Here is a 13,797-nt window from a genome sequence, read left to right as displayed (position 1 = left end):
ATTTACTATCTTATCTTATCTTATCTTATCTTATCTTATCTTATCTTATCTTATCTTATCTTATCTTATCTTATCTTATCTTATGTTATGTTATGTTATCTTATGTTATCTTATGTTATCTTATGTTATCTTATGTTATCTTATCTTATGTTATCTTATGTTATCTTATGTTATCTTATGTTATGTTATCTTATGTTATCTTATGTTATCTTATGTTATGTTATCTTATGTTATCTTGTGTTATGTTATGTTATCTTATGTTATGTTATCTTATGTTATCTTATGTTATCTTATGTTATCTTATGTTATGTTATCTTATGTTATCTTATGTTATCTTATGTTATCTTATGTTATCTTATCTTATGTTATCTTATGTTATGTTATGTTATCTTATGTTATCTTATGTTATCTTATGTTATGTTATCTTATGTTATCTTATGTTATCTTATGTTATGTTATCTTATGTTATCTTATGTTATGTTATGTTATGTTATCTTATGTTATGTTATCTTATGTTATCTTATGTTATGTTATGTTATCTTATGTTATGTTATCTTATGTTATCTTATGTTATGTTATGTTATCTTATGTTATGTTATGTTATCTTATGTTATCTTATGTTATGTTATGTTATCTTATGTTATCTTATGTTATCTTATGTTATGTTATCTTATGTTATCTTATGTTATCTTATGTTATCTTATGTTATCTTATGTTATGTTATCTTATGTTATCTTATGTTATGTTATGTTATCTTATGTTATCTTATGTTATGTTATCTTATGTTATCTTATGTTATGTTATGTTATCTTATGTTATCTTATGTTATCTTATGTTATGTTATCTTATGTTATCTTATGTTATCTTATGTTATGTTATCTTATGTTATCTTATGTTATGTTATGTTATCTTATGTTATCTTATGTTATGTTATCTTATGTTATCTTATGTTATCTTATGTTATCTTATGTTATCTTATGTTATCTTATGTTATCTTATCTTATTTTATCTTATGTTATCTTATCTTATGTTATCTTATCTTATGTTATCTTATGTTATGTTATCTTATGTTATCTTATGTTATGTTATGTTATCTTATGTTATCTTATGTTATCTTATGTTATCTTATGTTATGTTATCTTATGTTATCTTATGTTATCTTATGTTATCTTATGTTATGTTATCTTATGTTATCTTATGTTATGTTATCTTATGTTATCTTATGTTATCTTATGTTATCTTATGTTATCTTATCTTATGTTATCTTATGTTATCTTATGTTATCTTATCTTATGTTATCTTATGTTATGTTATGTTATCTTATGTTATCTTATGTTATCTTATGTTATGTTATGTTATCTTATGTTATCTTATGTTATCTTATGTTATGTTATCTTATGTTATCTTATGTTATCTTATGTTATCTTATCTTATGTTATCTTATGTTATCTTATGTTATCTTATGTTATCTTATCTTATGTTATCTTATGTTATCTTATCTTATGTTATCTTATGTTATCTTATGTTATCTTATCTTATGTTATCTTATGTTATCTTATGTTATCTTATGTTATCTTATCTTATGTTATCTTATGTTATCTTATGTTATCTTATCTTATGTTATCTTATGTTATCTTATCTTATGTTATCTTATGTTATGTTATCTTATGTTATCTTATGTTATGTTATGTTATCTTATGTTATCTTATGTTATCTTATGTTATGTTATCTTATGTTATCTTATGTTATCTTATGTTATCTTATGTTATCTTATGTTATCTTATGTTATCTTATGTTATCTTATGTTATCTTATGTTATCTTATGTTATCTTATGTTATCTTATGTTATGTTATCTTATGTTATATTTGTACATAGTCCCTTTTAAATAAATACATTTTACTCTCAGTCCGCTCTGGTCTGGAAGTGAGAAGCACAAAGCAATGAGTTTGTGATTTAAAATTCCTGATAAATGAATAAAGAGTCACAGAGGAGAAGCTTTGAAGCTCGACCGCTTCTCTTTCACTCTCACAAGTTTGTGAAACTCCCCCCTGTCCCTCCTGCCTGAGGGAAAATCCGGCCATAGAAGTTTGTTACAGACGGAAACACCAGGTTCTAAAACAGTGGGGGCTGGAAAGACTTGATACGTGTTTTTGTCGGGGAGGGACAGAGCGGAGAATGTGGAATCTGGCGGTGAAACGATGCATCTCTGCAGGTTTTATTCTGCAAAATGGACTTTTTCAAGCTTTCCATCATGTTATTATGTCATTCCCTCATTAAAAACATGGCTGAAGTGTTGCCTTGGCACATTCACGTATTTCTGAGTAATCTGTAAAAACTCTGATGGCGGCCATTTTAGGGATAGGTTTGCCTGAGTCCTCCTAGGAACGCCCCCACCTCCTGGAGACGCCTCCGAGCTTTCGTCACCAGCCGAGTAACCAACCACTGCTTATCAGCAGAACCCCCTCCCCACTGATGCCACAGACAGCGTGTGGAGGGGGCGTGTCTAAAGGCTCAGAGGTTCTTAAAGAGACAGAGGCCTATTTCAAGACATTCACTACAGCCATTTTGAGAGAGACATTTTATACAAGGCAGTTATTCTAATTTACTGCATTTACAGACCAACAGAAGGTTTGTCATCATTGTAGTGTGATATAGACTGAGGCTATGGGACTGAAGAAAGCAGAATACCCCCTCTTTAAGTTGATCAGGAGACCTTGGCCTGAAGACCGAAGGGTGCCTGACCCGACAACGCCCTGAGAGTTCATGTGGAAGCTGACGGAGACACGATGTTCTTCTGCACGACTGCACGTGCCGAAAGTCTGACAGCAGCGTTTCTGAACAATCTGAAGTCTGTTCAGAGTCGTCTTGTTCAAACAAGTGAAAACAGAATTCAATAATCGATGAGACGGGATGAAAGTGAGGATCATGTTCCTCCTTTAGACATATTTCACCGCTGATGAAAACTGTTTTTGTTCCCCTGACGACACAAGCCCAAGAAACATGTAAGTGATGTTTTACTAACACATCTGTTTCATCACCACCAGCCTCTGCACGGTGTGAACACGAGCTGATCGAGGAGGTGCTGCTTTCAGGGACCAATGGTTGAACCTGGTTTTCTCTCACTCACCAGCAGGATCCCGTTGGACGGATACTCCAGACTCTGGTCTTCACTGCAACGAGACAAACAGGAACATGAGGAACCCCAGACAATACGAGTCCTTCCTCTTCAGAAGATCCAGACTTTTACACAGAGAGTCAGACTTTTGAGCGGCTCTTCTCACCTGCTGCTCAGCTCGAACTCCATCTCCAGAACGTCCTCAGACTGAAACACAAACATCCAGACACAGTGTTACCTCCAAGTGTGTTGACTCAAGAAAATATCACGTTTAGACCATTTCGACAAATAAAGAAGGCTACAAAATCTCATAAGAAACTCCACGAAATGAGTCCAAGAGGCAACGACGACTCATCAGGAGGTCACCAGAGAACCCAGCAGGACGTGTGAAGATCTGCAGCTTCATGGGCTCAGTCTAAGTCCATAACTATAAGACACGGAGCAAAACTGGCCTCCAGAGAGAGAGGGGAAAACCACTGCTGACAGAGAAGAACCCAACAGCCAAGAACATCTGGACGATTCTCAAGACTTTTAGAGAAATGATCTGTGGACATGTGACTGAGGGTCATGTGACTGAGGGTCATGTGACTGAGGGTCATGTGACTGAGGGTCATGTGACTGAGGGACATGTGACTGAGGGACATGTGACTGAGGGTCATGTGACTGAGGGTCATGTGACTGAGGGTCATGTGACTGAGGGTCATGTGACTGAGGGTCATGTGACTGAGGGTCATGTGACTGAGGGACATGTGACTGAGGGACATGTGACTGAGGGACATGTGACTGAGGGACATGTGACCGAGGGACATGTGACTGAGGGACATGTGACTGAGGGACATGTGACTGAGGGACATGTGACTGAGGGTCATGTGACTGAAGGACATGTGACTGAGGGTCATGTGACTGAGGGTCATGTGACTGAGGGACATGTGACCGAGGGTCATGTGACTGAGGGACATGTGACCGAGGGTCATGTGACTGAGGGACATGTGACTGAGGGACATGTGACTGAGGGACATGTGACTGAGGGACATGTGACTGAGGGTCATGTGACTGAGGGAGTTTTTGACACATTTTGTTGAATTTTTGTAATTTTTTTGTTGAAATTTTGTCACATTTTTGTCACATCTTTGTTGAATTTGTGTCACTTTTTGGTTGAGTTTTTGTCATTTTTTTGTTGAAATTTTGTCATTTTTTTGTTGAAATTTTGTCATTTTTTTGTTGAAATTTTGTCATTTTTTTGTTGAAATTTTGTCACATTTTTGTTGAGTTTTTGTCATTTTTTTGTTGAAATTTTGTCTTTTTTTTGTTGAATTCTTGTCACATTTTTGTCACATTTTTGTTGAATTTTTGTCACATTTTGTAGATTTTTTATAATTTTTTTGTTGATTTTTATTTATTTTTTTGTTGAATTTTTGTCACTTTTTGGTTGAGTTTTTGTCATTTTTTTGTCGAAATTTTGTCATTTTTTTGTCGAAATTTTGTCATTTTTTGTCGAGTTTGTATCACATTTTTGTTGAATTTTTGTCACATCTTTGTTGAATTTGTGTCACTTTTTGGTTGAGTTTTTGTAATTTTTTTGTTGAATTTTTCCAATCCAATCCAATCCAACTTTATTCATAATGCACTTTAAAAACAACATCGTTGACCAAAGTGCAGAACACAACAGCAAAAGGTCACAGTAAAAATTAAGAGCACATATGTAAAAAGAGTACAAGGAATACAGGCAAAAAGATAAAATACAAAAGATTCTTAACTAAAAGCAACAGTAAACAGATAAGTTTTAAGAGCCGACTTAAAAACAGAAAGTGACTCGGCCTGTCTAAGGTGCGAGGGCAGTGCATTCCATAATGACGGGCCTGCAACTGAAAAGGCACGATCGCCTCTCAGTTTCCTTTGAGACCTTGGGACGACTAACAAAGATTGGTCTCCCGACCTGAGGCTGCGAGCCGGAGTGTGAGGCTGAATAAGGTGGGACAGGTACGAAGGTGCAAGGCCATGAAGGCATTTAAAAACAAATAGGAGTATTTTAAAGTCAATGCGGCTACGGACAGGGAGCCAATGTAAGGACTTTAAAACAGGCACTCTGTTTGTCACTTTTTGATTGAGTTTTTGTCACTTTTTGGTTGAATTTTTGTCACATTTTTGTTGAAATTTGTTCACATTTTTGTTGAGTTTTTGTCACATTTTTGTTGAATTTTTGTCACATTTTTGTTGAATTTTTGTAATTTTTTTGTTGGATTTTTGTCCCTTTTTTGCTGAAATTTTGTCACATTTTTGTTGAGATTTTGTCATTTTTTTGTTGAGTTTTTGTAATTTCCTTGTTGGGGTCATGTGACTGAGGGACATGTGACTGAGGGACATGTGACTGAGGGACATGTGACTGAGGGACATGTGACTGAGGGTCATGTGACTGAGGGACATGTGACTGAGGGTCATGTGACCGAGGGTCATGTGACTGAGGGAAGGTCTGACCTCGGGGCTCAGGCTGAAGACTTTGCTGAGTCTGGAGTCCATGTCCAGAGTCCCCAGGTCCAGCAGGACGGTGGAGACCAGGTCGTCTCTGGAGAGCAGGTCCTCATCAAACAGACTGATCTCCAGGACGTTCTGCAGGAGACGGAGCAGAGTTCAGATCCGCGTGTGTCTGAATAAACTGAACACCTCACCTTGGTCTGGGTGGGGACCCTGAAGCTGAAGCCTTCGTTCCACGTCGGGCGGTTGCTGTTGTTGATGGTCTTGGTTCTGCGAGTCGTGGCGGCTGCCGTCGGTAACGTCAGAGTCACGTACAAGTCCGACTTTGACCCTGAGGAAAGACCGGACTCAGAGGTGAAGCAGGGCTAAACCGGCTGTAGACGAGACTTTGCTGCCAACAGGGGGCGCTAAACCACATCCCTTCATGTCCACCAGGAAATGTGTTAAAGGAAACTTACAATCGGGAGAGAAAAGAAACGGAAACGCTTCTAAACCTCAACCCACTCGCAGTTCTGAAGTGTCTTTATATCTGGAAGTCTCTTTGGGAAGCTTCTGTTTCACTCGTCATATCACTTGTAAGTGTTTGATTTACAAAGGTTTGCATCTCCATTTGCACTCAACAGTGGAGCATCATCTAGTTACTTTCAAAACCAAGAAGTAGTCAGTAATCTGGTCAGGGCGGCACGGTGGCGCAGCGGTTAGCGCTCTCGCTTCACAGCTAGAAGGTCCGGGTTTGATTCCCACCTGCACGGGGCCTTTCTGTGTGGAGTTTGCATGTTCTCCCCGTGTCTGCGTAGGTTTCTTCCAGGTACTCCGGTTTCCCCTACCACTAAAAACATGCACAATAGGCCAGGATGAATGATGTGTGTGAGTGATTAGGTGTGTTTAAGATGCCGTTGTGTCTCGCCTGGATGATTGGCGAGAGTAGCCGGCGCAACGGGGGGCGGAGAAAAAAAGTCTGAAGCCAATCCGACCCTCCACATGCAGAACAACGAGAGCCTCAGATCAGCAGCGTCTCGTTCAGATATCGCGTTCATTTAAAGTTGATCCTAAATAAAAGTCCTTCACCTCCTGCTCTGTTTCCTTTACTCCAGAGACATCATTCTTCATCAGAGGAAACTTTCCCATTCGTTTGTTTGTTCAAGTTTGTGAGATAAAACACGTCCTTTTAAATCATAGTTTGTTCTGAAAAGCATCAAACATGAGCATAGTTTCAGTCATAGTTTATTTGTTCAGATCTAAAGAGGAGAGAGGAAGGGGCGGAGCATGTTTCTGATCACACAGACTCGTGTCCAATCACCTGAGCGTGAGGACAGGTGGGTGTTTTCCCATCATGCACTGGGCCGTGGAGCCGCTGCAGTTCCTCTGGAGAGATGCAGCGGCTGATCCAGTCGGCTGCTCTCGTCGGGGTCTCAGATCTTTCCGAGCCCCACGTGCCCGTGACATCAGAGCCTCTGGAGCAAGAACAGAAATCTAACCTGCACCGAGAGTCTGCAGTCGCTGTAAAACTGCGTCCGCCTCGCTCATCTCAAACACACCTAATGTATGGTGGTGTCAGAGGGTCCGTTGGCGCAGACGTGTGTAGTCGCGAAAGCGCTTCTGACAGTCTCTCCCAGGGGAAACTGAAGCTACAAACGTAGTTTACACCACCCAGTTTGGAGTGAATGTACAATTGTCTCATGTAAAGCGCTTTGTGACTATATGTCTGTGAAAGGAGCTGTATAAATCTTCAAAGATCTTCTACTTTTTCAGGTTAATCTGTGGCAGATCAGTGACAACAATGAACTCACAGTAGTCTCCGTCGGTGTGAGTCGTGGCTCGGAGGACGGTCACGTTCAGGGTGCAGTACGTCACAGACTCCACCTGAAACCCATGAAGAAGACGGACTCGTTCACCTAAACCCATGAAGAAGAACCCATGAAGAAGACGGACTCGTTCACCTAAACCCATGAAGAAGAACCCATGAAGAAGACGGACTCGTTCACCTAAACTCAGGGGCGGACTGGGACTGGAAAACGGCCCTGGACTCTGACCAGCCTGGCCCAAATTAGCGTCAATGCGACACTTCTTGACCAAAGAGCAACAGCGTAATGCCTGATTTGAAAGCTAAGACCTACAAAAGTGATTGAAACTTTTTGTCACGTCGCTGCATTTTTGTCACATTTTTGTCATGTTTTTTGTGGGGGTTTTTTGTGTGTATTTGTTGTGTATTCGTCACTGTGTTGTGTTTTTGTCATGTTATTATGGCTATTTTGTTGGTTTTTCATTGCTTTTCTTCATTGCTTTGTTGTGTTTTTGTCATGTTTTTTTTTTTCACTCTGTGTTTTTTTGTTGCTTTGTAGTTGTGTTTTCGTCACACTTTTGTTGTGTTTTTGTGAATTTTTTGTTGGTTTTTCATAGCTTTTTATCGTTGCTTTTTTGTCATGTTTTTTGTTGCTTTTCCGGCACATTTTCTGTTTTCATCCTCGTCGCTATTTTGATGCTTTTCTTGTAAGCTTTTAGATTTAGGTAAAGCTCGGTTAAGGCGGGGGATAAGAGGAGAAAATTGAGAGGCCGGACCGGTCCCGCCTCAACCGAGCTTTACCCAAATCTAAAAGCTAAAAAGAAAAGCATCAAAATAGCGAGAAAAAGAGGAAAAGAAAACAAAACAAAAATGTGCCGGAAAAGCAACAAAAAAAAGTGACAAAAAATGTGATGAAAAGTCAACAAAAACACGACAACAAAGCAACGAAAAAAGCAACAAAAAATTATAGGAAAAATGTGACAAAAACACAACAAAAATCCACAAAAAAGCAATGAAAAAACAACAAAAATATCACAAAAAAAGCGGCGACTTGACAAAAAGCTTCCATCACTTTTGTAGGTCTCAGCTTTCAAATGAGGCGTTATGCTGTTGCTCTCCGGTCGAGAAGCTTTTAGATTTGGGTAAAGCCGAACTGGAGAAAATGCGCTCCGTGAAGGCGGGTGGTAAGGGCACATTTACACTCATTTGGGCCGGGCTGGTCAGAGTCCAGGGCTGTTTTTCAGTCCCAGTCCGCCCCTGTCGTTGCTAAACGTAAGCTCAGGCTTTGTCCTACCAGGCCTCGAACGTGATGTTTTCTTTTATAGATGTAGAAGTTGCCTCTCGGGCATTATTGCTTTGGTTACGCAATGTAAACTAGCAGTTAAAGGAACAGGCCACCGTTTTTCCACACTGAGATATGTTCTTACCTGAGCTGTGACGAGTTCTTTAGGACCTGTCTGATCTTCAGTCACGTAAACACAGCGCAGACGGCGTTAGCATTTAGCCTCTCCCTCTCTCCTCTATAGCTCCAAAACAGGTCAAGATAGAAGCTACCAAGCTCTTCCACGTTTCCCCTATTTAAATATGGTTACGTGAAGTGTTCCACTACAAAGTATAATTACACACATTTAAACAATGTGGATTTTCTAAGCGGATAAAAGGAGGGACTATATTGTAAGGCGTAATAATACCAGGAGTAGCTAGAAATCCGTGCAGTAATATCTTCACTTTACTGTGCGGATGCCAAATTACCATATTTAAATAGGGAAAACGTGGAAGAGCTTGGTAGCTTCTATCTTGACCTGTTTTGGAGCTATAGAGGAGAGAGGGAGAGGCTAAATGCTAACGCCGTCTGCGCTGTGTTTACGTGACTGAAGACCAGACAGGTCCTAAAGAACTCGTCTAAGGTAAGAACATATCTCAGTCTGGAGAAACACCGGCCTGTTCCTTTAAGGGGAGACATTGCAGTGAAATCTACATGTTTTAGGCTTTGGGCAAATTCTTTTAAAGCTGAGGTACCGGATTTTTCCTGCACAAACTAGCTCGACTGACTTCTTCACAGCAGATTGTTTAGTAATTAGGTAATTTACTCGTTTCTAGCTCTCACAATCCCCCCTGCATGTTCGAATTGTTCATTTTTTTTACATGCATGCGTCGCCTTGCCACACGTCTCAAGCCTGTGCAGCTTCGGGCGGTGACAAAGTGATTCATGTAGATTCTGCTTCTGTTGCCCAATAAAAAAGTGGATGGAGACCACACAGCGAGGTTTACTACACACTCTGTGGAGGTGGAAACAAATGTACTTTACAACAGCAAAAAGTCAGATACTGCAGCTTTAACAAACAAACTTTCACCTGGAAACTCCCAGATAATCCCTGATCTACACAACATGTTTAAATATTCAGTGAGCCAAAGCATCTCCACATCTGCAGCTCTTTAACCCCTTAACTCCCACCTGAACCGAGCACATTTTCTACAGTTTGGCTTTACCCCAATCCAAAAGCTTCTGGAAAAAAGCTGTGAAAATAGCGACAAAACTGAGACGAAAACAATGATGGAAATGTGACAAAAAAGTGAGAAAACATTGACAAAAAAGTGATTAAAAATTTATGAAAAAGTGGCAAAAATGTCACATAAATGTCACAAGAAATTGACAAAAATGTGACAAAAGTGACAAAAAATGACAGAAATGTGCTTAAAAAAAATTTACAAAAAAATTGACGAAAAAATGACAAAAAAATGACTTTTTTTTTTTTTTTACAAAAATGTGATTAAAATTTGGCAAAAAAATTACAAAAAAATGACCAAATAAAAAAGACAAAAAAAAATTGATAAAAAAATGACCAAACAATGACAAAAATGTGACAAAAAATTACATAAAAATACAAAAATGTGACTAATTTTTTTTAGAAAAATATGACAATTGTAACAAAAAATGTGACAAAAATGAGATATAAATTTGACAAAAAATTACAAAAAATGGACAAAAAAATTACGAGAAATGACAAATAAAGTTACAAAAATGAGTTGAATACCCAACGAAAAAATGATGAAAAAAAAAAATCTGATGATTTGAGGAAAAAGATCCTTTCGGTTCAGGCGGGAGTTAAGAGGTTAAAATACTATATATATAAAACCTTCAATGCAACAGATTTCCTTCTCATATTTATGTGAGTAATCTACAGTAATCCCTCTGCTGCCTGTGACACTGATACAGAACTCTGGAGAATCACACAAACTAAACAGAGATTTACATAATACATGTTAGTATGTGCTGACCTTAAAGGGCGGTGACCTCAGAGGCGGACCCCTGGAATAAAGACATTCGATAAGTCACATATTCAGATTTAAACAGTAATAGTAAAGTCTGGGTCTTACCGGGGGAAGAGCTGGGACGCCATGTCTCTGCAAAACAACAGCAGGATCAGACTGAGCCTCAGACTGAGCCTCACACTGAGCCTCACACTGAGGTAAAGGGGGGGGGGAAGAGGAGCGCGAGGGGCGTGCGGGACCAGAAACACCCACATGTTTCTGCTGCATGTGGAGAGTCTCTGTCTCCCCCTGGTGGACGCTCACGGGGACGAGCACTTAATGTAATGTAATTCCCTGTTTGGCTTTTGTTTTTTATATTATTTTGTATTTGCTCAAAAGGAGGAGCCGGACCAAGAGCTTCTGAGCGCCCGCCCCCAAAATCAGGACAGTTACAGTTACATTGTTGAGACGCCAATTATTTCCCAGACTTAGAGCGATGACATCACCACAAAACGGCAGCTGGGTCCAGAGCCGGTGCTGGCCCATCTGGGGCCCTAAGTAAAACAACGGTTCCTCCTCAACTCAGACCCCGCTCCCTGTGTGAGAACCACTCAACACTAAACCAGTGGTTCTCAGCCTGGGGGCTGGGACTATTTTATTGTAGAATGTGTTTGCTATTTTACCAGAGTGCCATTATTTGTTCGTAGTTTGATGAATTTCATTTTAGCCTTTTGTTTTTTTTCTTTGTTTTTTAAGAATTATGAAGTCTACTATATCTATTTCTCACGGTGTGACCCGAGTGGGGGTCACAAACCCCTTTAGCTGTTAAAATGGGGGTTGCAGCGCCAAAAGGTTGAGAACCACTGCACTAAACCACTGTGAGACTGAGATTTAGGACGACTACTAGTCTATTTCCCAGCTTTTTAAAATGGTAAATGGCAAATTATTATTTCTGTCTGACCTTTGAGAACTAGTGAGTCGCCCAATTCGTTTTAGACTGTGCACATTCAGAGAACCAGAGTTACTGTAAGTAACCGTGTGGATTCAACTCATCTTTGAGACAAAATGGCCCCGTAATAACGAGATGATTAATCAGCGAAACAACAGCGTAGTTTGACTGAGATGTGGGGCCCTTGTGGCTGCGGGGCCTTGTGGCTGCGGGGCCCTACGCACCTTGCATAGTTTGCCTGTAGGAAAAACCGGCTCTGACTGGGTCACGTGACAACATTCTATTAGGCAGGGGTAGGCAACGTCAGGCCCGAGGGCCAAATCCGGCCCTTCAGCACAGCACCTCTGGCCCTCAAGATGATATTGTGAAATGTGTTATATATTATAAATCAGAGAATACTTTTAACAATATTAGAGTTAAACGGGAGGGAAAAAATGTAGAAATACTGTCAATGCAGTTAAGTCATATATTATGTACAACACAATATATGGTTCCTTAAAACGATTATTCTGGAAAAAGAATAATTGTTTTAAGGAAGAAATGGCATAAATCTACTTGAATGAACAGATTAAATCTAAGGTTTGGGTAGATTTGTTCTGATGAGATAAAACCTTTAGTCGTCGTTATTCTCTTAATTCAGATAATTTTGTGTCATTTCAAGTGAAAAACAATTATTTGTGTGATTTTAAGTGTGTTTTATTCTCGTCGGCGCTTTAGCATTTGTGTCTTACTTCAAACCGACTGAAATTCAACATAGAAGAACTTTAATTCAAGCCATTGAATTTAAGACGGTCATGTTTCCAGTGCTTTACTTTGGGCTGATAATCATCAGTCTCGGTCTGTTTACAATAAAGAAATTCGGCCTCAGCCAAGACCACTTGCCTCCCCCTGATATAAAGCCTATGCTTTAATCTCTTCACCCCCACTTTAACTATGTGCGTTTTCTCCAGTTCGGCTTTACCCAAATCCAAAAGCTTCTTGACTGGAGCCTCCAGGCCAGTGTAACGCCTCATTTGAAAGCTAAGACCAACAAAGCTGATTGTCAGGGATCTTTGTCCTCACGTCGCTGTTCTCATTTCTAAGCCATTGTGCTGAGAAACAATTACAAAGTTCACTGAGGTTTTCAAAGATCCATGAGAAAAAACTGTTCTTGGAATCAAAAGTCATTAAACTCACTGACCTTGTAGATGATCAAACAGCCCAAATAATGTTCAGAGAACAGCAGAATATCTGACCAAAAAATAAAACATTTCTCACACGACGAACCGTGTAAAGCCTCAGGATCAGCCGAAGACCAAACCTTTACTTTTATTATGAAAGTTTTTATGTTTCCATTGTCGGTGCCAAGACCTTGTTTTTATTACTATTTATTTATGTTCTTTTGAGTTTTGAGAAAGTCCATATGAACAGCAGTGTTTCCCCACCAGGCCCCGCCCCCGTCAAGCCACGCCCCCACCCCGCCATCAGCACCCCCGCCCTGTCAGGCCCCGCCCCGCCCTGCCAGGCCCCGCCCCTTTTGGCCTTTTGTGATGCAGCGCCAATCACCGATGGATAAAACGAGCGTCTTTACCAAATCGGTTCCGTTAATCCGGGTTTTCCGAGTCCGTGTTTTCATTGATCCGGTCCGGGTTTTGCGCTGAAGTGTCGCGCGCAGACTCAGGCCACGCGGTCGTGTTTAAAACAGATCAGAGAAACAGGGAAAGAGCCGGAGCTGCTGCTACAGAGAGAGTTTAACTAATAACATTTACATGAAGAGCCTTTGGGCTCAACATGTTACACGTATGTGTTTAAGCATGATCTGTTTCACAACAGTCACTGACGTGAGGCTGATGTTTTACGTCACGCTGAGTTTGTTTTAAGCAGAACACGGACCTGTTACACGTGTCCTGTTAGAATCAACTGTGGAACTGATGAATATGGAACATGGAAAACGCAAACATCCGTGGGAAAATTACTGAATGGTAATAATAGTATTGCAGTATTACATACGTTTACATAACATAGTTACCTACAGTAAAATACTTTATATTTTCTTAAACTTACTTAAACAAGTATCATGTAGGAATTCAAACAATAAAAACACTTTACACAAAGATGTTTAATAATCTTTGTTTCACAGAGACTTTTCAGTCAGAGAAAGGGTTTGGCCTTTGCAGTTTATGTTGATGCACTTTCATTAAATACAATAAATATATATTTTTAAAATATATTTACAGTTCGCAGTT

The 13,797-nt window shown here is 39.5% G+C and overlaps 2 protein-coding genes across 2 annotated transcripts in view; both read right to left on the bottom strand.

Annotated features, from left to right (window-relative positions):
- Positions 1–10,772, bottom strand: part of LOC306971977 (cytosolic phospholipase A2 delta-like) — a gene marked incomplete at both ends in the record, with an annotated part of 28,129 nt that extends 17,357 nt beyond the window's left edge. The window contains 7 exons of the mRNA XM_079568420.1: positions 3,129–3,171; positions 3,283–3,323; positions 5,592–5,723; positions 5,783–5,919; positions 7,379–7,451; positions 10,651–10,681; positions 10,750–10,772. Coding sequence (XP_079424546.1) covers positions 3,129–3,171; positions 3,283–3,323; positions 5,592–5,723; positions 5,783–5,919; positions 7,379–7,451; positions 10,651–10,681; positions 10,750–10,772 — 480 coding nt within the window. The remainder of the gene's footprint in view (positions 1–3,128; positions 3,172–3,282; positions 3,324–5,591; positions 5,724–5,782; positions 5,920–7,378; positions 7,452–10,650; positions 10,682–10,749) is intronic.
- Positions 10,773–13,155: 2,383 nt separating this feature from the next.
- LOC306971976 (synaptic vesicular amine transporter-like) overlaps positions 13,156–13,797 on the bottom strand; it is a gene marked incomplete at both ends in the record, with an annotated part of 20,415 nt that continues 19,773 nt past the window's right edge. Inside the window, one exon of the mRNA XM_079568419.1 lies at positions 13,156–13,227. Coding sequence (XP_079424545.1) covers positions 13,156–13,227 — 72 coding nt within the window. The remainder of the gene's footprint in view (positions 13,228–13,797) is intronic.

Source organism: Gobius niger (assembly GCF_951799975.1).
Source record: "Gobius niger genome assembly, chromosome: 12".
NCBI lineage: Eukaryota > Metazoa > Chordata > Actinopteri > Gobiiformes > Gobiidae > Gobius > Gobius niger.
The sequence above is the reverse complement of the archived record's forward strand: the minus strand, read 5'-3'. Positions and strand labels throughout refer to the sequence as shown.